The sequence below is a fragment of the Pleuronectes platessa genome, chromosome 21 (genome assembly GCF_947347685.1).
Source record: "Pleuronectes platessa chromosome 21, fPlePla1.1, whole genome shotgun sequence".
Classification (NCBI taxonomy): Eukaryota; Metazoa; Chordata; class Actinopteri; order Pleuronectiformes; family Pleuronectidae; genus Pleuronectes; species Pleuronectes platessa.
The window spans coordinates 16289549-16316049 of NC_070646.1; the positions used below are offsets into that span (position 1 = coordinate 16289549).

The window sequence follows — 26501 nt, forward strand, 5'->3', positions numbered from 1 at the left end:
TGACACAGCACGTATACACAAACACAAATCAACACAAACAGAGAACAGCTGTATGTGACAGCTGGCTGCGGCAGAAACGGAGCGCTGAGTACAGATGGACACATGTATGCACAATGTTTACACACATAAACGCACACACAAACACACACAGACTGGGTTCTGTATTTGTGTGTGATTGGAGACACCTCAGCGCTGTGTTGACACGGAGCACTTTCACCCCGCTGCATACTTCACACAGGCCTGCAAACGGTCCACCCCTCCGCTTCCACTGCTCATCAGCCTGACTGACAGCTCGGAAATGTTTGGGCCTCTCCACACGTCCGAAGGCGCAATTTGTCAGATAAACAAGTGTCAGGAGCAGACAGCAAGCAGCTTGTCTGACGAGGAGGCAGGAGATGTTACACTGGAGATCATGGATGAAACAGACAGGTCGCTGGTGTTTCCTCCGTCAGTGTGTCCCACTCACTGATCAGACTGCTAGTGAACAGACAACAGGCTCTGTTCCCCTGTCGTGGGTTTTTCTCCTTTGCCCTCACATTGGAAAAAATGATTCCTTATGTTTTAAAAGCATCATGGGTTGACCCTCAGTGTGATGTCAAAGATTCTGCTGGGAACAGTGAGCAGACTGAATCTGCTGTTGTCGGGTGTGACCTTGAATTGCGCTGCGGGGATTTGGCTTCATGGTGATTGGGAACGTGCTGCCCGGCGACTCTCATCATTCCTGTCTGTCAGAGAAGGGAACACTCATGGCCTGTGGGCACGGCTGCCTGAAATTCTCCGGAGAGCTCTGCTGTTGGCTCAGACCCCGCGGGTCAGAGGTCACGTCACATCGGCCACTGGACACATACCAGGGGAGACAGGGTGGTAAAGGTTGTGGGAGCAATACCTCGCTACTGCAGGTATTTCATTTACAGAGACAGAGTGATTAAATGGCTGATTGAAACAGGAATGGTGTGGTGAAAGAATATCCACTAATGAATTTAAAATATGGTCCAGACAGATACAGAGCAACCTGGTTGGAGTCTTGTAAAACTTCTACCTGCATCTGGTAATGTCAGGAAAACTGTTTTTTTAAGTCTATTGATGATCGAAATGAAAATTTATATAAATGGAAAGATGCTCATTTATCCATGCTACACTATTCTTAAAAAAGGAGAAAGCTATGAACAAAACTATTTTACGAAATAGTTCATAAGAAACTAACAAACAAAAAATATTTCCATGAAATTAAAATTAAAAGTTTTTAAATCAGCCAAGTGTTTGACAGGATTATCAGTATCTGCATTTAGGTTTGCCCTTCTGCAGTGATAGGATCATTTTTATTTTACAGAGTAACAACACACAGAAGATGTGCATTTATGTTGATATTTTATGATATTTTATAGATGTTTTGGTTGCATTTGTGTTTTCTTGTTATTTATCAAAGGGTATGGTTACTTTTGTGTAATATATATTAATGACAAAATTGTTCACCATAAAATGGTATGATGAACTGTATTCAATATGTACAGAAGTGTATTGCATTCACTTGAGAGAAAAATCACCTCTGTTTTCTTGAATAAACTTAATTATGTTTTTAATTCTGAAAAACAGAGTGGGTTATTTTATTTTCTTCATTCAAATTAGCTTGTTAATTCAGTTAATCTATCTATCTATACAACACTGATCAAAAAGTCATTAAAAGTTGTTCTCATTTTGGAAACCATAAATGCAGAAATCGATGCATCTCTCTGTCTGTTAAGGGCCACTCCAGAAGAGATGAACGGTGGAAAGGCTCTACTGAAGAGACTGAGAAGGAATATAAGGTGTATGTCTTTTAAAGGGGACATATTATGAAAATTCCACTTTTGTACTGCTTCTACACTTTAATTTGGTATATGGCATGTCTACCATCCCAAAAACTTTTGAAAAAAACAACTCCCGCGATTTGTTGTGGTTCCTCTATGTCAGAAACGATACGCTAGAGTGCATCGAATGGGATTACTGGTCGGGCCGGTGGACCCCGGCTAGCGTTAGCTCGTGAGGGGTGAAGGGGGGGGGGGGGGTTTGTTTTGTTTTGTCTGAGGGCTGTTTTAGACAGGGTAAAAAGTGTGCTGTTTTAAATGATCCTTGTGGTATTTTGACCAAAATATGTTGCAGACATTTCATTAAGACCCCAAGGAACCTTGGGCATAATATGTCCCCTTTAATGGAACCTGTAGAACAAAATGCTATAATTTAAATACATATTTATTTAAATGCTTTAACATCCTTTATCCTCACTCTCCCCCCTCATATCAAAATCCAGAGTTCCTTTAAGCCCAGTCCTCCCAGTTCATAATCTCACACTAAAGCCAACTAGCACAACGCTTAGCATCATTCAGCAGCTGTCGACATCAAACCAAAGCAAACAGTGGATCAAAAGTCAGATAGCTGTTCTCGCTCTTCTTCACTTTAATGAAATTTTCCATCAGAAAATGAAACACAATGTACATAAACAGAGAATGATCAAACTAGATTGCTGCGCTGAGCGTTAATTGGAGAACATCTGTACGAGCACATCCTTGACCCCGATAGGATCTCCATACAACTGGCCCGAGCGTGATCTAGAAATGAAAAGTTGGTATTCTGTTGTTTTTGCTGAAGCTGATTCCCATAGCTCCCGGTATGTCAGCCTTCAAAATATAACCCTCACTGCTGTGTTGTACTTGGACTTTGACATAGGCGGCATTTAGGAGAAATTGCGTGAAGCGCCCGGGCGAAAATTGCGAGATTTATCGCGCAAAGTTCTTGTTTGGCGCGAGAAAGGATAGTTCTACCAGGCGGAAAGGATGGAGTCTGCCAAGAAGAGCCAGAGAGGACGAGTTCCACATGAGAGAGATAAAAGGATCATAGTGTTCTATTTGGAAAATGTTAAGTTAAATTTCTTCATGTGTGAACTGGTCCATTTTTAGAATAAACATGAAGTGTAATGAGTATTATATAATATCATTTGTTTTCTATTGTTCATATTTAAATACAATCGTTTTTTTGCTGTGTAGAGTTCATCCTGACAACTACTGAATTTATGTGATATTGAAGAAATCTTAAAAAACAGAGGTTTCTCAGGCAATCTCTGTTCCAACCCCCGTCCCAGTGGTGTTACACAGTATTTTCCAAAACACTTAACGCCATCACCCAAGTGTATTTGCCGCAGACACAACAATATCCAGTCTAATCCACAAGTTTGACAATTTCCAAACTGGAAAATTGTTGCTTGTTCTCTAACGCTGTTCTGTGTTAAGCTGGAATAACTCATGAGGGAACTGGAATCTGTTGTGGCAAGAAGACACACAACCTGAACCTTGATGAATTGTATCTTGAGGTGTGAGATGACAGCATCAGTTGTTAAACTGGGAAATTTTCTGGGTAGAGAAGGGAAATATTTATCTACAAGGCATAATTCAAGACACTAACTACTTAATGTTATATTGATATTAAGATTTTAAATTATTCAGGCTATTAATTAATATGTCATTATGAAGGTATGAGTGTATAATTGAGTTGAATAATAACCGACATATGATTTGATATCAAAGCTCTTCACATGCTTTGTTTGTACAACCAATATAAAAGTTGAAGACCATATGCAAATGGCATTTTAAAATCCTTGGGCCACAGCAAACCACAAAGTCGACATGACAAACAATAGAGGTCCAACCACTGAGTTGAACATATCTGATTAATGCATTTGTCTTCACTACTGTGAATATTTTTTTGAATTGATATTTGCCCCTCTGTTTTTACAAAGATCTCCGTCCAGAAGAGAGATAAAAGTGACTAAAATAAAAGTGCCGGGCCAGTACTGTTTCCCACTGTCTAAGTGCCTACCCCACCCCACTGTCTAAGTGCCCCTGAGCAAGGCACCTTACTCCCCCAACTACTGCTCCCCATTTTTGCATGTTGTGTGTGTGCATGTGTGTGTGTGGGACCAATACATGTATCTTCTTCTTCTTCTTCTTCTTAAGAAGGCTGAGGTCCAAGTAGCACTGGATGTAGTCATGTGATGTAGTAATAATAAATTTAGCTGCAAACTTGAAATTCAACCTAGCAAATGGTCTGTATTTATATAACGCTTCTCTAGTCTTGATGACCGCTCAAAGTGCTTCGCAGTGCAGTTTTGCGATTCATCCATCAGTCATACACTGCCGGCACCACCATCAGGAGCCATTTGGGGTTCAGTATCTTGCCAAAGACGAAATGTGGGAGACCGGGATCGAATGCCAACCCTCTGGTAAGTAGATAACCCACTATGTCCTGATCCAAAGCCACTCCCAGCAGTTACCAGTGCTAACCAGACATAGAGAAACCATTAAATAGCCACCATTGTTGTTGTTGTTTCTGGCACATGTTCATTATACAGAGCAACAGTGGGCACTTTGTGAAGTAAACTGTGATGTCATCTTTTCCCAAACACTCCATTTATACATGTCCACACAGATCACAGAGTTTTTGAAGATTTGAAAGTTGGAAGGCATTTGTAAAACCCTTGGCGTTAGTGTCTTCAAATGCCGTTTGTGTGTCGACTACAGGTTCAAACGCAGGAGAGGACGTCCATCACATGGAACCGGCAGCAGTCCAGATTCTGCTGCACATTACCAGGGCTACAGATGTCAGCGTGGCAGCTCGATGCCCAGCACTGTCACTGTGTTGTTCTCCTGCTGACATGTTTGTCCACTTCAGAGTGTCCTCACTGGTGTCAGCCGCTGTGGTGATCCCAGTTCACCACTGGGCAGATAAAGCCATAAACCCTGCTCGTCGAGGGGCTCTCACACTTCGCACTTGCTTTTCCTCACATTTCTCCTTTCCCTATTACAGTTGACAGCTACAATAAGCACCAGCAGCCTGTTTAATTAGGCTTGCAAGTGGATGATTTTGGCATCTTCTTGTATCTGCACGGTCCTCAATTTCATGACATGTCACTGTTACTTTAAACCAAAACCTCTATATCAATTCACTTTCTTTTGGCTTGATCGCCGCTGTACTTTGCCTCGTCTGGATCCACACAAGGTTTAACAAAGAGCGGATGTTTGACAAAGCGGTGTTTTCTTCGTCTTTTATTCCCAACACCTGCTCAAGGTTTGGCTCGCACAGAATTGAGAGAAGTTCAAATAAACAACACCTCAAAAAGCGATGCGTCGCAAGCTCCTTCGAGGCCTCTGACGGAGAAGAAAAGACCTCTGTGCTCAATCAGGCCCACATACTGAGAGGGAAGCAGTAAAGTCAATTACATTATAATTTATGGCGAATTTGCTTGTGCCGTGGAGATCCTTTGCCGTTCCATCGCGGCCCTGATCTGCCCATAAACGCAGCACATGTGTCCTCAGTGTGCCTGTCCGTCAGCCTGTTCATTAAAACAAATCCTTCAGATCTTATAACTGTTTTCATTCTGATTCGAGCCAGTGTTGTCCTGTTCATTGTGCTCTCTCTCTCTCGCTCTCCGAGTACAGCCCACTGTGTGTTTCCATTATCAGCAGCATGGCCCATAATCACAACCATGTGCCTCCCATTCAAATTAACATGTGGTTCTAACTTTCCCCCTATTTTGACAAATGCATACCTGGGTTGCTGACTAGTAAAACCATAAAATGAATTCTTCTTTTTTATTATTCACAACACATGAGGATGTTGGGAGAGCAAGGTGGAACAGAGCAGAGCCGAGAATGATTTCACCTTGCATGCAACCCTGCTCCGCTGGTGCTGCGTACCTCCATACGTGACTGGGATCTAAGTTGTTAGAAGCAGGACCTATTGTACTTGGCTCAGACGAATCCTTTATTTTGTATTTTTAGGTTATCGCCTGCATTTCAAGAGCACAATAACACACAAGGCTTTAATGTGATATTTTCATGATCTGTGATTCCAGTTAAACAGATGAGATCCGACATTGAACAAAAACAAACTTGTAGCCTGCGTGTTTGCAATCAGCAGCTGTAAATGGCACAGAGAGCAGCACATGATTGAATGGCAACCCAGTGAAATGTAATGTGGCGTCAGTACAGTGCAGAGCATATTCTTATTAACCAATCCATGACACTGAAAAGTCTTAAGCCAAGAAATTTAAGTGCCAAGTCAAATTAGAGATCAGTAAAGTCCCTGAGATCAATTTATGGAGGGAGCTCTACATTTTTAAAGGCCCTATATATATATATATATACACGAAAGCTCCAACTTGTGAATCCTTCCCGTCCCAGCCGCTTCGTGGCATATATATATATATATATATATATATATATATATATATATGCCACGAAGCGCAGTGAATCGTGGGAGAGGTTGGGACGGGAAGGATTCACAAGTTGGAGCTTTCGTTTGTCTGGGATCAATGGACGAATGTGGAAGAGCCTTGGGAAATTGGACAGTCTAATTGCGACCTTGCATCATAACTGGTCGTTAAATGAAGCCCCAGATTTGAGACACAGCTTGGGCGTCTAATTGGTTCGGTATACAAATTATTCTCTTGTTATTGATAATATTTAAAAACGTAAAATTAAAAAACTAAGTGGACACGCATTGCTCTAAAAATGTGGAGTACAGAGTACAGATATTTGCTGATATATGTTCTTGAGTTAAAGTGTAAAGTCACCTAATTTAAGCAAGGAAACATAAAAATTTTACATGAGTACAATATGAACTAAAAGTACTCTGTTACATCCCATCAATGTATGTTAAGTCAATGTCGGGCTGTCAATCAAGGTCATATTTAAATCAAGAGACTCAAGTTCACTTACTAAAAAAAGAGAGAGGCTGAAGCTGGAAATTGAATCTGTACCAGTCTCAATAAGCTAACGGCAATATTCCAAATCATCTGGCGCAACCGCCTTTCACTGTTGGAGCTCCACTTTGTCTTTCCCGATGACGAGACAGTTAGGGCTGAGTATTTTACAGTCAAATCAAAAAAGCATGTTGCAGCTTCAAGCGGTGCCAACGAATCAGTAGGAGATTACTAACAGCCATGGGAAGCACTGATGATGACAGTCCAATATGTAAAAGATTACACGATACACTAAGATGTCTCTCTTATTGATATTTATTTGAGGGTGTCAGACAAAGTTAATAGAAAATTACAAGGGGGAAAAGGGTTGTGAAAACCATTAAAACATTTCCTTTGACTCAAATAGCTCCTGTGGGAATAACTGACATTGACATTCTCTGGTTTTTCTGTTCACATAAATGCATGTGATCGATATCTGAGAACGGTCTGGGGCCGTCTTTTCTCGCTTCCTTTCTCTCGGGTCTGGAATGCAGCCCTTGCTCTTGCATCTGAGCCGGGAGCAGGATCAGAGGTGTATATTGTGTTACTGTTTTCATTTCTACCGGGAGGATTTCTGCCCTTGGTAAAAAAAATCACCGCCCAAAGCTCTTGTATCCACAATACAACACCTGGAAAAAGAAACTCTTCATTAATCTCCGCAGCCCGTAAGAATCTGTGGCGTTAAGCACTCCTGTTTCCAAACCACATGTGAGGCGGCACAGCGGCTGGTCGGCGGAGCCTTTTGTTTTAGAATAACTCTGGGTTATTTTCAGGTCATTGTGGGCGAGTGGTTTCTTAATTGAATTTCTAAGCGTCTTGTTTAATATGCCACCGCTAAAGGGCTCTAAAAATAGCCCCAGTGGATGCAATGACCTAATCTTTTCCGGAGTTTTGGAGAGACGGATAATCCTAGGCAGTCTTTATCTCTCTGACTAACAGCTGATGAATGAATAATTACACAAGATCGCAGATTAGAACCCTGTCAGTGTTGTTCTTAACTCAAGAGGGCTAAATCATGGGGTACAGCGCTGATTACTGATATCTCTGAGAACATTTAGTCCACGTGATTAAATCTATAGAAGTGTTCCCCTCCCTTCTTTTCGGTGTGCCCTGCTATATCCACAGTAATTCCAGAGAAGATTTCATTGCTGGCTGGTATCTGTGGTGACACATGATTGAGGGCACTCCTCTAATTGCCTGCCTTCATGACGACTCAAAGAAATAATGAAAACTTTGAACGGAAGCTTCCGAGCTAAGCCCTTTAATTCCCTCTAAATTGCATTTGTCCTTGCTCATATCCACAGCACATATTAGCGACAATCACGGAAAGTTAAAAAAGCCTCCTTCTGCTTCCAGTGGACAGTAGCTTCAAATCTGAAAATCCTTTTCATAATAACAGACGCCATGAAATCATAATAACATCTATTCCCCTGCTAAAAACCGTCCACGTGTGAGTCAGCTGTCAAGAAAATTCTCTCGCTGCCTATATATGGAGGTTAAGTGTGCTTAATGTTTAATACATAGCCACATTAATACATTGGGTTCTGTGTACAAGCTATGAAGCAATTTATTAAAATATTGAGGAATTCATAGAAGTAATTATAGATCATTTTTTATTCTATGTTGTAATAGTTTCTATGTACAGTGAACAAATGGTAGCTCATCTTACCTTTTATGTAGTTTAACAAGGGTATAAATTCCACCTGTCAAATGGCTAATTAGGTGAAGACAGTGTTAGCAGTGTTAGCTAGAATGACACCTAAGACAACCTATTTATGCTCGCGGCCATATAGATGACATGACTGCAAAGCTGCCAGCGTCTCATGTCACCTAGGGGCTCCTTCTCTCTTTCTCTTTGACCGGTTTATTGGTAAGTGGCCATCAATGTCAAGGTGTATTACCCTTATCTCCGGCTGACCTTCTCTTACCCTTTTCATTATAAACCCTGCCTCCTCCATATTAGTGGAGGGGACATGGAACAAATTAAAAAAAGTCAAGGTACACGTCAAATATTACATTTAAGATTTACATATATAAAGTCTTACAGACAAATTGTGATCTGTGAATATGGGCTATACAAATTCAAATTGATTGATTGATTAGTTTTGTATTGTATTGTATTTTACTTACCTTGCTTTTATTTTTATTTCACTATTGGACTGTTGAGCTGACCAGCTTCTTCTCGTCCAACACCTTTCATTGTACTGTTCACCCTGTGTTAACTGCATATGACAAATAAAACTTGAACTTGCTCATCACTTCTTATCACACTGCTGTTCATTTTCCCAGAAGGTTTATTTTTAATCAGTTATTTGATTCTATGAAGACAGGGTTCAACAATCATAATTGATAGCCGACACCAAAATGCATAAGAGGTCAGCAAAGGTATTTTGGCTTGATAGTGTCATCCATCTTTATTTAAAGTCTTTGGTCTTACTTTGGTATCAGAGAAACTCTTTAGAATCCGAGAGCTGTTAAAATAACTCAATTCCTTGAATTCCCCAGCAGTGTGGGTCAGCTTCCTTAAAAACTGTTATAAATCACTCATTATACATGTATTACATCACTCTATGCTTTACTTAACTTACTCACCCCAGCTCTGTCAATCACCTTTAAACATCAGGCAACAACACTAATGTTGCAGCTAGCCTGGCCTCAGTGGCTCTACACAGCTCCACAGAATTATACAACTCTAAAAGGGAGGTGATGTATGACTACCTGCGGCACCATTAGCAAGCCTACGCAAATTCCCAGAGGGACCATAAATATTTCATTCACCTACAAGCACATGCAAGTTAGGTCGTCTCTGTAGCTAAAAAGATCTGTTAATGAAGGGGGACAAGGGGTTGATTGATTCAGAGCCACTTTGCATTTTTGCTGCACTAGTTTATAGCTGAGTAGGTCAAATTAAGCAGTAAGCATAAACATCAGCAGTTGATGAACTTGATTGCCATATCCTGCAATAGTTGATTATTTTGGTGACATATGGAGGACAGTTGAAACACACCAAGAGCACAGCACTCTCATTTAAGTTAATATGGCAAACTTGTTTGCAGCATATACAAAACAATATCATTTGGAGCCATGTTTCTGGCCTCATTGTGGATTCAAGTCCAAATTTCACTTTCTTTTTAGCTCGGTTTTTGCTGTCCACCAACTCCTCAGGGGAAAAATGTGCCTCCCTACCAGCTAAATGCTACATTATGCTCACCAGCATACCCGTTTTGTGCACCAGTGGTGGTCGTGAGGTGGTTTTGAGAGCATTTCTCCCCAAAATAAGCTGGTTGCTGCTTCTGAGAGAGTGATGAGAGTAGGGATGGGACAATAACAGCATAACTCCAATACCACGGCCGTGTGAGGTCTACCGCGAGATTGAGTTCATTATCGTCAAGTGCTGGGGAAAGTTATAGGAGGGCATATAGAGGTGTGTTCTTGGCCCAAAATTTGAAGGGGTGGTATAATTTTGGTTATAGTGAGTAGTAGTAGTATGGTGTTTATTTTGGGTCTCTTCATACATGTTTGGATGGTAGAAAAGGTATTTAGCTCTGTCAGTAATTCACGGCTCCTATCTGTGTCTCCATCATTCCCAATGTGCACTGCCAACCGAGTCGAGCCAAACCAAGCGTGACCCGTCATCACCCATCACTCTCCATACATTGTCTACAAATTCTGTTGTTTTTACCCAGTCTGAGTTTAAACATGCTTATTTTATTACCGCTACAACACTGAGACATGGCCTAAAACATGGAAGGGATGATGACACCTTCAAATTCTGTGATTATTTGATGAGGTAATCACTGTAGCAAACCCTTTCACACAAAAAGTCATTGATCAATATAAAAATATTGGTTGTAAAGGAGGGGACGAAAACTGGTCCGATTTTTTAAACATAAACGGCATGAGATGGAGATGAAGTCATGAAACGAAAAGTATCACATTGGCCCTTACAAAATAAAAAACAGCTGAAAAGCAAAATAAATGTTTTGACAATTTCTTAAATAGCTTTGCAAATTACATTAAATATTTTACACCATACATTCCAATGATCATTCATATCATTAGCACTTTCGATAAGCTCCACACCTAACCAGAGAAATGAAGTGCAAAGAAAAGATCACAGACACACTGATGTTTTCTCGGTGGTGACCTCATCGTCTTAATTACTTGTCAGTGATCGAGGGCAGGAACGGAACACACACGCTCACTTACAGATTCATCAACATAAAAGCTAACACGACCACCTTTTACATCACTAGAGGAGCCCGTGACTAAGAGTTTCTCTCACTCCACACAAGGGCCTGCCATCTCTCCGCACTACAACAGCCGTGGCCTGTATTTATATTAGCCGCAAGGCAATTTTAACTGTACATTCCAGGTAGGTGAACAGTTCTTGGCTCAGGCAGATGAACATTTCAAAGCTTACAGGAAAAAATCAGCGATCAATGTCCAGTCAACAGAGCGCTTGGCATGAGGAGTTATGCAGCATGTTTGCAAGGAAGGTAACAAAGATTTATTTATGTGCCTGAGCTCACAGAACCCTAGTATACCTTTCAATAAGTTTCACTGTAGTATAACTAAATATGAAACCAATTACAAACTTGGGCCGGCACTACAAACACAGTCCCTGTTTTTTTTCATCCTTCCCCTTGAATACAAGTATTTATTTCATGCACCCCCGTTTGGTGTTTTATGCACACTGTACAAAAGGATTTGTTGACAGAGCTTCAGTTATTCAAGTCATCTTGTTGCTTTGACTTAGTTAAATTATGTTAAACTTAAATTTGCAGCTTAAAACTAAAATAAACAAGTTAATACACAATACAGTTTGTTTACTTAATTATCTGAGTTAAGTTATGTCAATGTAGTTTTAAGTTTATTAAATCTAAATAAATCGGTTTAAGCAGTTGGCATTTTTTTTTACCCAACTTCCTGGGTCAAATAATTAGTTTGAAAAGACAAGTTTAGAGAACAAAAAATATGTTGAATGACCTCATTTAGTAATTTTTTTAATAATGTGATAGAAGATGGCTCAACACATTCCTCAAACAGCCAATTCAGACATATTTCCTGTAATAGATTCCACTGTGAGTGTGAGTGTTGAAGGACACTGCAGTAAAATGCAGATAGAAAAATGTTTAACTAGAAACAATTGCTGAAATGTCTATTAGAAGATGAGATAATTTACAACATAATTTACTCTCTTCAACATAATAGCTCTAGAGATGTTTTGCCATATGGTGCACACACAGGATGCAGGGACAAAATCAACTGGCTCTGGTTAAGGAAACTTTTTTTTAACAATCTCTGAGATGATGAAGTCTAAGATGGTAACCTCAGTTTGGGGTTCCTGAACAGGTGATCATTGTTCAAGCAACTAAACCAACTCCAAGTATATTAACTCTTAATTAAGCTGTATGATGAATGAAAAAGATAAACTTAGCTAAATATTGCTCTCGCTCAACCACTCACACTCTTTCACATGTAACCAAAATTCTGTCCTTTGTCACAGCACTGTCTATGTGTGTCTGTGTGAGCATTGCATATGCACCACGGAATGACTTTTTTTTCTTCACACAAGCATACACTGAACCGAAATACCACCATTCAAATTGCCGATAAAATGAAGTAAACTAGATAGAAGAGAGATGCTGTGCCCGTAACACCTCTCCCCTGCCCTGAAATGCCTGGAACAGACAAAATATCAACATCATCTCTTTCTTCGCATGCAACAAACCACTCTCTTTAACCTGGTGTGAGCACCTCACACATGCATCCCCCCCAAACTTCACACACACTTGTGGTCCTTTTTGGACTCGTTGTGGCCACAGCAGCCATTTTGACCCAAACACATTTGCACACACAGACACACACAAACATGCATACACCTGTACATAGTAAGCACATTTTAGTTTAGGTTTACTTACTTAATTATTTATATAATAAATATTCTGCTCCAACACACATGTTGTCTGTCTGGAGTACATGTTTGATACAAGTTTGTAAAAAAATTGTCAATTGAACAGTTTTAGTGTGTCCCAAAACTGCTACACTGCAAGATTCTGACAAATGATACAGTTGACTTTGAGATCACCTGAAGGCTTTACTATGGTCTCTAGTTAAATACTCTGCCTGAAGGAGCACACAAAGTTTGCATAAACACCAGGAAGAGGTCAGTTTCTTGCCTGATGACAGTGCTAACTTTTGGAATGGATAAGTACTGGGCATTGACTGGGGGAGGAGTAATTATAACTCTGGCAGGTCCCCCTCATGGAGGGGAAATAATAAAGGATGTCGGTTGGCATGCTGATGCAGTAATGGGCACCAGCACAGAAGAAAGACAATGTATTGCAGTGGACAGGGTCAGCAACAAACTGTATTTTAGCTACTTAAAAATCTAAATTTTTTGAGAATATTTTACAGCGCCCACTGTCTACAATAACAGGACACAACATTTGCCCTTTTCTTTAGAAATAACCTTGAATGTAAGTTAGTAAAATAAAAAATAAACATACTTTCATAGTAGAGACAAAGTAATCAATGAATTAAATCAGCATGTACCATTTTAAGTGCAAAACTGAATGCATACTCAATCGCTTATAATACAGTACACAGTAACTATTACATTATGAATGAAAACATGAAGATACACATTCAATTTCGGTAATCTAGAGGCGTATAAGTTTCTGTATATATTCTCTTTAACTCAGCCTTCAGAACAGTAGGAACTCACATAACAGTATCAGTACCTTTTCTTTTTTAGTTTGGGAAGTATTGTCAGTCACTGGACCTGTATTCTTTTGGTTGACCTTACACAACCTGTCAACCACAGAGGTGGGTTTTTGACTCTAAAGTTTTATCTTGGGCCTGGTTCAGGTTGATTAGGAACCCTACTCTGACACCATTAGTTCATCAAGCAGAGTCTCACTGGCCTTACTGGTGCATGCTAAAGCCTGCTTTGGAAAGTGTGAAAGTTTTGATGGATTCCACTTCCGTCCTAGCCTGACGTTGTCAGACTCACAATTCTAGTCAGAATGTGAGTCTGAGACCGCTCCATTGGGCTGTGATTATGGGGCGTGTTTCAACTGACCAGGAAGTAAAATTCTTCTTCGCTCAATTGGATAGACCTACAACCAATCAGAGCAATGTAGTATGTGACGTATGCTAAGCAACGCATTGTGAGTTATTTACTAACGCCGGGTTCACACCGGACGCTTCAGCGCAGCGCCAAGCCTTAAATAACAGCTGGCTCCCATCCACTCCCATGTTAAAACTTTGTGCCGGTCACACCGGAGGCTGAAGCACCGCGAGGCAGCCTTGGCGCAGCGAGGTGCTTCAGCCTCTGGTGTGACTGGCACAAAGCCGTGCAGCGATCTACTGGATCAACAGATGATATTATTAGCGCTGCCCGGCGGTTCAGCGTCGCTTCAGTGTCCGTTGTGAACAGCCAAGCGCCGGGGCGATAGGGATTAGCGCGGTGCTCTGGCGTCGCCTCCACGTTCTGTGTTCCTCTTTCAAAATGAATGCGCTGTCGATGTATTCTAAAACAGACTCAATGGCAGCATCTACACATCTCAGCTCGCCAGCGGCAGGCATGTTTGTTGAAAACGAATTCAACCCAAGGGCACTCTGATGACGTGGTTGATTACGTTACCGTTGATCATCTGTCAATCATCGTATAAAGCCCGCCCTGACAATCTAATTGGCCCGGTCGGGCATAATTTTTTCCCAATGGAGCGACTCCAGACCGAACTGCCCGACCAAATGTTGTGGGCGGGGCTAAGTTCGTCTGGCATCCAGGCTACTTCCGTCCATCACTGAGCATGTAAGTATTCAGTCCAATGGTCGGGGGTTCTGTGAATCTGGATGATCTCTTATGGACATATTCAGGTCTCAATTTAAATGTTCCATACTTTGTTATCGTAAAATCTTACCGGTAACATTTTTTTCTCCAAAAGTCACAGCACAGATGTTGGGGGACATTATAATCTCAGGAAAGAGTTGAAAGTGGGTAACTCTGGAAAAGATACGAAAAGCCGGCTACACTTTGAAAATATGCAACCCATACATCCCACCTCCATTAGGCCTCTCGTCAAAGCTCCCAAAACACATAAACGTGCACAGCCTGTCATGATTAATTATGAGTGCAATTTGAGCATAACATGTAATGAACCAATTAATCAGACTGGCACCTTCCATTTCCTTTTAACACAAAGAGAGCTTGCAACCTGTTGCATTTGCCATTGCTTTGCACTGGGTGTAAGATGCGGCCCACAGACCTCTGGGTGAATTAGTAACCACATGTCACCTAGCTTATTAATGTGCCTAAGTATTCCGAAAAAAAACATGCAAATGTCATCTAATTAATGGATTGATCTATTTCTATAAAAAGCTCACATTGAATTTGCGATATTGAGAATATCAATACTTACTTGACAGGCGATCCTAGGTCAAGCTCTGAAGAAGATGGTGGACAGCTCGCAAGATACAGAACCAAAGGTGTTGTGACATCGCATGCACGTTACATGGAAGCATGGAGCCGACCACAGTATTTGCAGTTAATTGACAGATACGTTTTCGATAGTTTCTTTAAGTTGACGTTTTTGGCAAAGCGTTCACAAAGCATAACCTCACTAGTCCATCTGACTGAAATCCCAAATCCTTTTTTACAGTGCACAGACCGATTTGATAAATAATAAATCTGTTTACTGCCCCGTATGGACTGAGGTAATATCTGCCCTCAGAAATGTTCTATCCATCAACTGGTTCTCGTCTCGGGCTCTGTTGCTCTCGGCCTGGATGATGAATGAACATGTGATTAATTTCATGCATGAATTAGGAGCTAAAAACAACAGCAGGGAAAAATGCATCTGCACACATTCCACCTGTTGCCTAACGCACATTAAAGAAGGTGGTTTCTTGCACGGTGATGAGACTTTATGGTGATCTTGGGTGAGATAAAACTCGTGGATTGCTTGCAGAACATTTTTGATAATGAGGATAGGAAGGTAACATTTTTTTTCCCGTTCCTACTATTTACAGAACAGGCAGTTCTTATCATGCCGAGAGTAATATCTGTTCATTAAATTCATTTCAAATAAGTGTTTCTACTGAGCGAGTTCTGGGTTCACGTTTGAACCACAGACTTGGAGTTGAATCTGTTGCCCAGTGCATGATTGTCTATAATCAGAAAGCTCTGTTAATTTCCTCTGATGAAAATGAATCATACCGGTTAGGGGCGCAGCACTACACAAACAGGAGAGCTGCTCACGGCCGATGTTATGCGGCATGAAAATGATGAAGCGCTGGGCCGATCATGTCTATCAGTGTTACTGACTAATCTCCTCCAGATGAGAGTAATCTCCCCCCAACTCCAGCCACCATCAAATCAGTGTGGAATCCACTCAGCTTGCAGGGGGAAAAGGTGCCGCACGAAAAGCCCGGCTGGAGCAATACGAGTTGTTGTAACTGCAGGTGTTAGAGAGCCCTGAGCTGCCAAACAACCTTCGTACCCACTCCGACCTTTCATCCACTCCTATTTGACTAAATGAAAAGAGCATTGCCCAGATTTGTATCAAGTCGAACTGTGTTTTCATGTTAAAGCATTACAGTGGTGTTGGGCCACATTCAAGTGTGTAACCAGAATGCTACCCAGTCAACTCTCTGATGTGAGGCCAGTGACGTCTGATTGCATGTTCCCTGCGCTTGTTTCATTAAAAAAAAGTTTTAAACCGAAAGGTCCACAGATCCGCTGATGAGTCAGGTCAGAATCTGGGTGAGGAGACGTTGCAGGGACGAACTGAACAATGAGTAGGCCGTGATTTTATATCAACTAGTGCAGTGCACATTCCAAATCTGCCTGTTTGGAATGGACAGTTTGTTTGGACCTGTGTTTATGCTTCGGAGCTACAGTACTTTAGAATTATTCCTCGTCTTTGATGAGTCCTCCTCAAACAGTTCTACATTATTCTGTCACTTTAACTCGTTTGTGAGCCCGACTTTGTGTGCAGAGCTTTTGTTTATAGTCAACATTTTTCACAAAATGAAACTGAATTTGTTTTATTACCATTCACTTCCGTGGTTTTATGCAAGTTTAAATGATTGACTCAATTGGTATTCATTTTTTATACATTGGCGATCAGCGAAATCTTCAGACCCCAGTTCACAACTTCTCTAAATAAAAGATCTGCAACTCCACTCAGTATAAAGCAACAGACAGACAGACAGACAGAAGATTCAATAGTAAGTAGATGATAATAGGTCATAGCGGCTAAGTGGTGAAGTTGTTAACATAGTCACCTCACATCAAGAGGGCTCTGGGGATATATATATATATATATATATATATATATATGTATGTTAGGATTAATAAAAGGCCAAACATATATCATCTCTGAAAACGCTATATAAATACAGCCCATTTAAAAAAACATCTTTGCTCCTGCTTTTTCCTATGATGGTAAAATACGTTTTTTTTAAATAGACTGTATTTATATAGCGTTTGTTTCTAGTCTTAGTGACCACTCAAAGCTCTTTAAAACACAAGTCACATTCACACACTCTTTTGTACTCATAGTTCTTTCTATCACACCATACCATGGACACAGGCATGCGGGGCCAGTAAGGGTTCAGTAAGGATACTTCAGAATTCAGACTGGAGGAGCCGGCGATCACACCACCAACCATCTGGTTAGTGGACGACCATCTTTACCTCCTAAGCCACAACCAACCACAGGAATACTTTTTTCTGTTATTTTTATTTTTTCTCTCTCTGAAACAGAATACGAACATGGAAACATAAAATCCAGGGCACACTGTCAATTACCAAAGGAGCTGACATTATAATTTTAAGTGCCGAACCGAGCACTATTAACACGTGGCAAACTTGTGTTGATGATGCCATCATGTGGACTTTTATAAAACATTAGGGTCTTGAAGCGGGGAGATGTATTGCCTTTAACGTCTGTTACAAAAGTGAATTAACCAAAGACAAACACAAAAGGGTCAGATCTTAATCTCCAGTGCTTTAAGATCTTTACTTATGATGAATATACTGAAATAAGGATTGATCATTTGAAGCAGCACAGAGAGAAATCATCACTGTGACGAGACACCAACTCTTAACAGTTACACATGTAACAGACTGCAAAGAGCCAAGCCTAGAAAAACCCTCTGTGTTCTCTTTCCCTCTCTCTCACACACACACACACACACACACGCACACACTCACTCTCACACACACTGCTGATGACGTCGCTCTAAGACACAGAACAGTCGATCAGTGGGTGATTTTGGTTTACCGCTGTTACATCAGATGAGAAAATAAATGAACCTGACATTTTCCTCTTACTAATCCAACGCACCCTTTACATTATGGCTGTGTGATTGGGCAGCCTGTGTTCTGCTGCACTGCTCGCACGCTTTGCTACTGGTGCTCCCCCACTCCCTGCTGTGCTGAGCTTAACCTTTGCAACAGAAACATAAAATACAAATAAACATAGGGTGTGGAAGTTCCTCATGTTACCCCATAATACCAAAGTATTATACACTTAATTTAGTTACAGTCCCTTATATCTGAATATTTTTGTTCTGTGGTCAGTACTAAAATCAGTGTCAGTCTGAATAATCCAGTATTGGTCAAACTCTAATAGACAACAGTAAAACATGATCTTTTTTATTGAGGAGCCGTTTGTGGCTCTGAACACAATCCTGTGGCTCCGCTGTGTTTGTGTCCAGTAAATGAAGAAAGGGTCAGTATCAGTCTTATCGCTCGTGTGTGTTTGGAGTCTGTCGTCAGTCTCTGGCAGGAACATGAGCTGTTTTGTTTCTCCTGTGCCTCCCGTCTGCGGGCTGATTTAAAGAATAAGGAAATCAAAATGAACGGCTGGATTTGAGGATATTCCAATTTATGTTCATCTGCCTCTTCAATTACTCTCACTCCCCGCGCCTAACATGACATCATGGAAAACTTTGCAACGTCCAGGAGTGCAGGGGGAAACGCTGCGTTGCTCTCCCTATTCTGAGAGTCTGCAGGGATACGTCGGTCTAAAAATACAGATTTAAATCACAGGATTCCTCGGATGCTTTCACCGTCAGCCCTGTGATTCCAGTGGCATTTAAGCCAGGTTGATTTGGGCTGTGAAGCTGAAAAGCAGAGATATTTCAGCGCGGATTAATCATCAGATGGATTCAATAAAATGTTCAAACAACCTTGTTTTATCTGGCCTGCGGTCTTTCTTGGAAAAGACACGTGACTCGCATACTTACCTATTTACCTGCTGTATGTACGTTGGCTGAGATGGAGCACACGATTTTGTCTTCAAATATGCTCTGCAATTTTCTTAAGTTTCTAAAGATAATAAACAATTAGGTTCGTATTAAATTGAGGTGAGCTTGTTTGTGTTTTACTCTCTGCTTTTCTAATTGACTTAGACGACTTCATCAATCATGTGAGGGATACACTTAGTGCCCCTGAAACCGTGAATGTTGAGCTGTTTGCTCAGAGCCAGCAAGTCGGTAAGATAAGCACATGTTTATAGACATGGTAGTGGAAGTTCTTCATGAGTGCAGAGTTGGATTTGACTGTTGATGAGCACAACATGAACTTGGAACTTCAGGTTCTTCAGAGTTTCTTTCAAAGTTGCCGTGGAACAGTGATCAGAGCTTCATGTTCTTCCAGCCAAACCAGCTGAAGTTCACTTCATTCGCAGTTGGCAATTCACTCATTTTCATTTTCCTCATTGCTTCAGGGCAATGGGCATGTGTCAAATAAATGCAGGCAGGCAAGTGTTTTCCGAAAGAAAAAAGGATAATGCAATATTCTATCTACATCTCATATAAAGCCTGGTAAGTCTCGAGCTCTTTTATTGTGAAAGCCAATTACACCTTTGACCCCTTCACATGCGTTAAAATAAGTGTCACTTCCCACCACAAATGAGTCAGCACAATAAAATGGATCGCATTACAAAACAAGACAAAAATACCCAGTGGTGAATGCTTGTAAATAAGTGCCACAATGTCTTAGCGTTTGATGGCCACAAGCTAAGGAAACATATTGAGTAGCAGAAGCAAAGGTGCTGTGACAATTCACAGATACTTTTCTAAGAACGCAACCCGACCACCAAAACCAGAGGAAGGGGAGGAGTCACTGTGTGTGTGTGTTTAATCACAGGTGACACATCAGGTCTGGGCGGATGTGGGTTTGCAAAAAATAACCTGTGCAGGACTCTGGTATCAACCCATACACCTGCTGGACACTCAGCTGCTGTTAGAGGATGTTTCACTCTTTCATTCATAATCCCGCCAGTTTTTACATTGCTAGCACAAACGTAATTAAGAAAAACTATTTGTTGGATAGTAATACAAGTTTAAGCTGACAGAGTTGTGGGACATCACATTATAGCTGAGACCTGCTCACTATGAAGCAACTTGGAACAAATGGGCAGGAATAAATAAATGCTAGAATAAAAAATTTCGAGATCTCACTCAAAGGAAAAAACTACTTACTGTTTTACTTGGTAGAAAAGGTTATGTAGGATCCCATTAATGAAGTAATGTTCAGTAGCAGTAGATATGTAGCTCTCTGAGACCACAGTATCTAATCATATGATCGGACCCAGCCAATCACATCAGTGCTAATCACTCTCCACTCCAGTAGAGGATCAAGTCAAAAGTGTGAGTGTGAAGAGGCATGTTGGTCGCATGAGAATCAGCAGGATCATACCAGCTTGGATTGGTTGAGCTAAGTTTGGGGAGCAGGTCCTTGTATGCTTGGATTTTGAATCGAAAAGAAAATAAATCTGATCAGAGCTCACCATTCTCGCCCTGCGCCGATGGAGGCTGTTTCTTTAATATGTGGTTTTTCGTCCCCGTCAGCTGTCCAGTGGCTCCATGACCCTGTGCAGAACTCTGCAGGTGTCCAGGATTCTGCCTGTCCTCTGAGCGGCTGTTGTGGATCTCGGAGCATGTCACTGCATTCATGGCTCACACGTCACTCCCCGGTGGACAACATCTCATCTCGGGTCACCGCAGCTGCCCTTCCACAGAGAAGAAAAAGGCAATTATAGAGCAAACTCTGTACACATCACAGTGAGAGCACTTGACTCCGAGCACTACCCCAGTCAGCTGTAACCGTTTGAGAGCCGAGTTAATTGAGTTTGAACGAGCACGAAAGACACAGCAAACAGCCATTTGAATGTTTGCATTTGAGAAATCCTCGGCGGTGCCGGGAGCTGGAGCGCGGCCATGTTAGTGTTTGCAGAATACAACACAAGTTCCAGATTTTGTATTGTTTCTTTTTCCGAGGTCCATCTCGGCCCAGGCAGACGGCAGAGCGCGTGCCTGTTTGTTTAGAGAGCTCTAAGCCCACTTTCAACCTCACGGATGCATCCCTCCATCAGCCGCCACCACCCTCCGCGGCTGCCAATTTATCAATTTACACAATATACAAAGAGCAGGCCTTCCTACCTCCTGAGCAAATATTAAACACATCAACTCTGTGGATTCAGTAGCTTAGAGAGCCCCCACAAGGTGTCGATGTGAATAATGAGCCTCTTACTCAAGTCTCAGACAAGCCAAGCCTTCACTGCAACCCGTCTACGCTCCATACACTACATCATCTCCTTAGGGCTGCACCATAGGGCACCACAAACATACATTTCTGTTTTCTTTAATAAGCTCTGTTTGGAGAACTGCTCATATGCTTACACGACAATAAAACCCTCGTGAATGTATCGAGGGCCTTATAAAAATAGCAATTTTTTTAAATACAGCTCCTTCAGTAGTTCAGGGAAGACTTTTATTTCAGGTTCATTAAAAATAGTGACAAATTGTCGTTTGAGATCAAGTAGTAGATATTTTTTTCTGCATTGTTTTTTCAATAGAGGGTTTTCCAGGTCCTTTTAAAAATGCAAAACAAATGAGAAACAAAGCTGCAAAGTAACTATATATATATCCATAGGTGTAGTACCTTTACAGTGCTCTGACATTTTTTTTAAAGTTCCTGAGTATACCATCATCCCTAATAATAATTCATAGCAATATTCTCAACATGATCACTCTTGTCATAGAGTCAGTCCAATATTTGGGGATGTGGTCAGTTTGTGAACTTGCCACTGCAGGAACGGTGTTTATATAACCTCGCAAAGAAGCCAAAGTAAACCGTTTGTGTACACGCATCAGCACGTCCTAGGTGCACTCTGGTACTCAGAGTTAGGGTGGGTAATTTGTATCTGACGCGTTTTTTATCTGATTCGTTGAAATCCTCTTTACGTTCCAATAGCCATCCATAAATAAAGTTGAGCTGGTGTTTGTGGCCTTCACAGGAAAGTACTAAACCCTGGTATTTTGTTATAGCTATCAAACTATTCACTGTCATGTGCTTTGTTGCTGTTATGTGGGCCAGGCTCGGCCAGAGAACGACACTAATGCACAGGAATGGACAAGTGCAGAAATGAAATGGACCACACATCCAGCAAATGGGAAATGGCTAAAGTAAACTTAAAGAGGACAATTAATGTCCATAATAAACATTTTATCATGCATGACAGACACATATCTCAGACACTAAACGTCAGCCGTAGTGATCACTGCATCCTCGTCCCTTCTTTAGCCTTTAGACTCCAGTTGCTTTGCAGGAAGCCAGAATGTTATGGCTCGGCAGCAGCCTCAGTCTGATAGGCCTCATGATGAATGATGCACCAGAATCTGCCAGAATGAGCTGATTCCACAGGCCAAAAAAGTTAGTACTGCTTACTCAAGGGTGATTCTTAGGCCACCAGAAAACCAAGCCAAATCTGGCAGCCACATGTAGGCCGAAGACAGCCCCGTCTCAGCAGGCTACCTTGGTTTCTGCCCACATTTGTAATGCCTAGCTCCATTATCGGCCAAGATGATGGTCAACCCAAAAACCCCAATCTAGGGTTCAAAACTTCCTTATAGAAATCTGTGGGTGATGCTCATGTTCTCCTAAAGTCTTTGGTCAAAAGGAGCGGAGAAGTGTCTCTTGAACTGAACAACCAGCTATCTGTAGCCTACACATTTTGTGTTAACACTTGAAAGTCCTCAGTTATCTTTGAAATACATGGGACATGAATTTAAACTTATTTATTTAAGGTGTTCTGATGTTAAAACTCTGGCACTTTTCTGAGATTTGAATCCTCCTCTTCTGAGAAACAATAGTGAGGACACTGCATCTACTCAGACCCTATCTTGACACACAGATTACGTGTAGCGTGGTTGACGTAACAAAAAGGGTTTGCACGCTATACTGCACATAAACATGAAGGGCAAATAATAACAAACCCGCGCATTTACCTCAGAAACAAGACAACAGCTCAAGTAAATCATAGTTTGTTAAAAGGCTAGAGGAGACTGGGACTCCTCCGTGGAGCATCAGGAGGAACCTCTTTAATGAACCCTTAACTGATGGGCCTGGCTTAACAGCCCACCCAGAGACAGATAGGACCCACTCCGATAATTTATCCCACAGTGACAACCCCCAGGGGGAATAGGTGGGGTTACGCAGAGGGAAAAAACACGGCCTCAAAGCAAAAGAGCGGACAGGAATGATGCCCAAGTTCAGCTCAGTGTTTCGTATCAGCTCATAGCACCAGAAGATATCGGCGAATCTGCTTTTTTTACGACACAAGATTGACCGAGGCAAAATGGCATTTCACTGAGAGGCAAAAGTGTGGATGACAAAAAAAAAAAGAAGGGAAAACAAGGATCCATCAAAAGGACCATGTTATAGCCTGATGCTATCTGCTGTGGTGTGGAGGGAATGGTGGCCTCCATGCCTGTGTCAACACAACAAGAGCCAAGACACGTGGCACTTGGAGCTCCATCGAGATGAGCTGATAGCAGGTCCCGCTTAACAGTCTTCCGCTTATCGATTCCCTCTGCCAGGCCAAACGCTTGTTGTGTTATCTGCCCTTCTCACTAATGACTCACAGATTAAAGAGCGACTAGGGGGGTTGCTCAGTCACTTGCCTCAGGATGTTTACAACCCCCCCCCTATATCTTCAGTGTGGTGGAATGCTAATCTTTATTACCTGGCAGTGTCTTAAGTTATCGGTCTCAGAACTTGCTTGTGTGATGTCACACTTAAAGACGGCATGTGGTAGATTTTGTCAGTGATGAAGTGGCGTGAAGTAAAAATATGTGCGCTGAGACACCGTAACCTTCTGAATTCTAATTAATCATTTAGCGTAGAAACCTTTTATTTAGAACTGAAGATAAAGTTCAGATTTGTTTGAAATGTATTCTTCAGTTGTGTACTTATCTTGTCAAATATGTGATAAAAAGAACAATAAATAGAAGTGATTGTCCATTTTGTTACATCAATCTGTGTAAGATTCAGTGGCATCTAGCAGTGGAGCAGCATATATACGTAATCAACGCCTCACCCTCCCCTTCCCCATCTGGAGGAGAACTTGCAGTGGCCTTTAGGTAACATACAAGCAAAGGTTCTTGAGTCAGTGTTTGGTTTGTCCATTCTGGGCTTCTGTAGAAAGAAACTGGTAAAACATGGCAGATGCTGTAGTCCGGAGAACCCGGTCAATGTAACCAACATAGGCTGCATCCTCTGAAGGCTGCATCCATCTTGTTGGCCAAACCAAAATAATGGTCTTCCTATTGCGTCACCAGCCTATCCCTGCATTACAACCATTACCAGCCTAGCAATAAAGCTACGGAAGAAAATGTTCTTCGGTAGATTTTTTGATATTTGTAATGATGTTTTGCTATATGGACCATTCGATTGACTACTTACAAATATACCCCAGCCTCACTTTTTGCAGCCATTACCTCTTTGAAAAACATCTCTATTATATATTATTTTGGGGCTTCTGGTGTAGACAGAGGATATTAGGGCCACGACTCTGTTTTCCACACGCTGTACACTGTTAACAGTCTGACTAGTAACGTGAGACAAGAGTCTATAACCCAAATTATTATTACAAATAAGCGACTCACATTCTGGTGTTTTAGGTCCAGATTACATTTGGGCTAATCTCTATTAACAGCTATCTGCAAATGAAGTTAGATAAATTAAAAAGCTTTAACACAATGATTTTTTGTTTTAGGTGAATATCATATCCCAATAACCAAAATCTCACACACTGAACCTTAATTAATTCCTTAATTTGTTCCTCTTCTATAAAGCATATACCGTATATACATATATACACAGTTTATAGGCCTAGCCTATCCTTTAGTTGTGCTGCTATAGGCGTAGACTTCTGGGGAAACCCCGCACTGAGATCTCTCTCTCTCTCCCTCTCTTTCCCTCTCTCTCTCTCAGTATTATTAGTAGTAATAATTTGGGATGCCTTAATTGCTGCTGTTATTACTGATAACACCAATATACATTTGCATATTGCTTTCATTACACAATCAGTATGAGAGCGATGAAACACCACAGTATAACAGTATACACCGGTATCTCTCCCCTGTTTCCTCTCTCTCCCCCATTTCTGTTCCTTGAACCCAGAGGGGCTGCTCATTGTGCTCAATCACAGAATGAAATAGAACAACAAGTATTTCCCGGACCATAAAGCGTGAGGTTATCTCATCTTCATTCATTTGACAATAACAGTTAGGGGAAGAGTGGGGGGCCTGTTTTTAAATTATAGGAACACCAAATGTGGGCTGTTGGTTACCAGTTGTCTACTTCCTATTATAGTAATCTTGCGCACTAACAAGGTTACACAATTTGTTGTGGTATTCATCAGCAACTTGAATGTAATCAAGGATTTGTTCTACTCAACTTGGACGGAAGATGCAGATTGCAGTATTTCATGGTGAATTACAATGCACTTTCTATTTCTAGCTTTTTATGCTCGGGGCCAAAGATTCACACGTTTAGCCTTTACCGGATCTCTTCATCAGACCTGTTCATCTCTCACTGGAAGCTAATCCATCCGAGTGGTCACATCTGGTATGTTTTCTTCTCTTTTGTCTCCTTCCTGCTTCCCTCACACTCTCCGAGGTTTGCGAGCGACCACCAGCCGAGCTGAAGCTGAGACAAATTTACAGGAGGCTTTCATGGCCTGTGATATTTATGTTGGGGTTAGTCCAGGATCTCCCACTGCTGATTGTGATTTCATGCTGGAATCAATACGGGGGATCCTCCAGCTGAGCTCATTATGATAATTCCTTCTTGAGTTGCACTTAATAACATTTGTTTTGCACATTTCGGTGGGAGCACCACAGCTCCCCTCCGCTCGGCTAAATTGTCTTTATAATACAGCTCCTCTTGTTTATGACTTCCACCAACAGTGTAGCTGACCAAACGCTCTATACTGGAATGCTTTTATCTTAAAGGCTTTTCTCCAAGACTGATCTCTTCCTCGCGCCACTATCAGGCCCAATGGTAATCTCCAGTAATTTCAGCATCCAATAACCGCACAGTGCATCCTCATGCCTCACACCGCTTTAATCCAGCAGCATGATAACACTTAGCAGAGAGGAATGTGAGCGTGTATCCGTGCTGGGTGACATACTGTATGTGAAGGAGCCTACGTGCCCCTCGACAGGCCGGAGGTATGCTTGTCTCCTGTGGTGCACCGAGCTAAAATCAGAGGGGAGCGGCCAACATGGCTTGTGCAGCGCTCCGTTGAACCTGAGCCGCCTAGGCTCACACCGCTGTTCAAACAGGTGGTGTTTCTGGATTTGTTTGAAAGTAAATAGGCTTGGGAATAATGAAAAAGGAATCAGCTCTATGTACATGACG

General features: G+C 41.5%; 1 protein-coding gene across 2 annotated transcripts in view; it reads right to left on the reverse strand.

Annotated features, from left to right (window-relative positions):
* myocd (myocardin) overlaps window positions 1-26501 on the reverse strand; it is a 117807-nt gene that overhangs the window by 39807 nt on the left and 51499 nt on the right. For both annotated transcript variants that reach the window (XM_053413879.1, XM_053413878.1), the window contains exon 3: window positions 20584-20800. In XM_053413879.1, the coding sequence (XP_053269854.1) occupies window positions 20584-20749 (166 nt within the window). In that variant the 5' untranslated portion in view covers window positions 20750-20800. The remainder of the gene's footprint in view (window positions 1-20583; window positions 20801-26501) is intronic.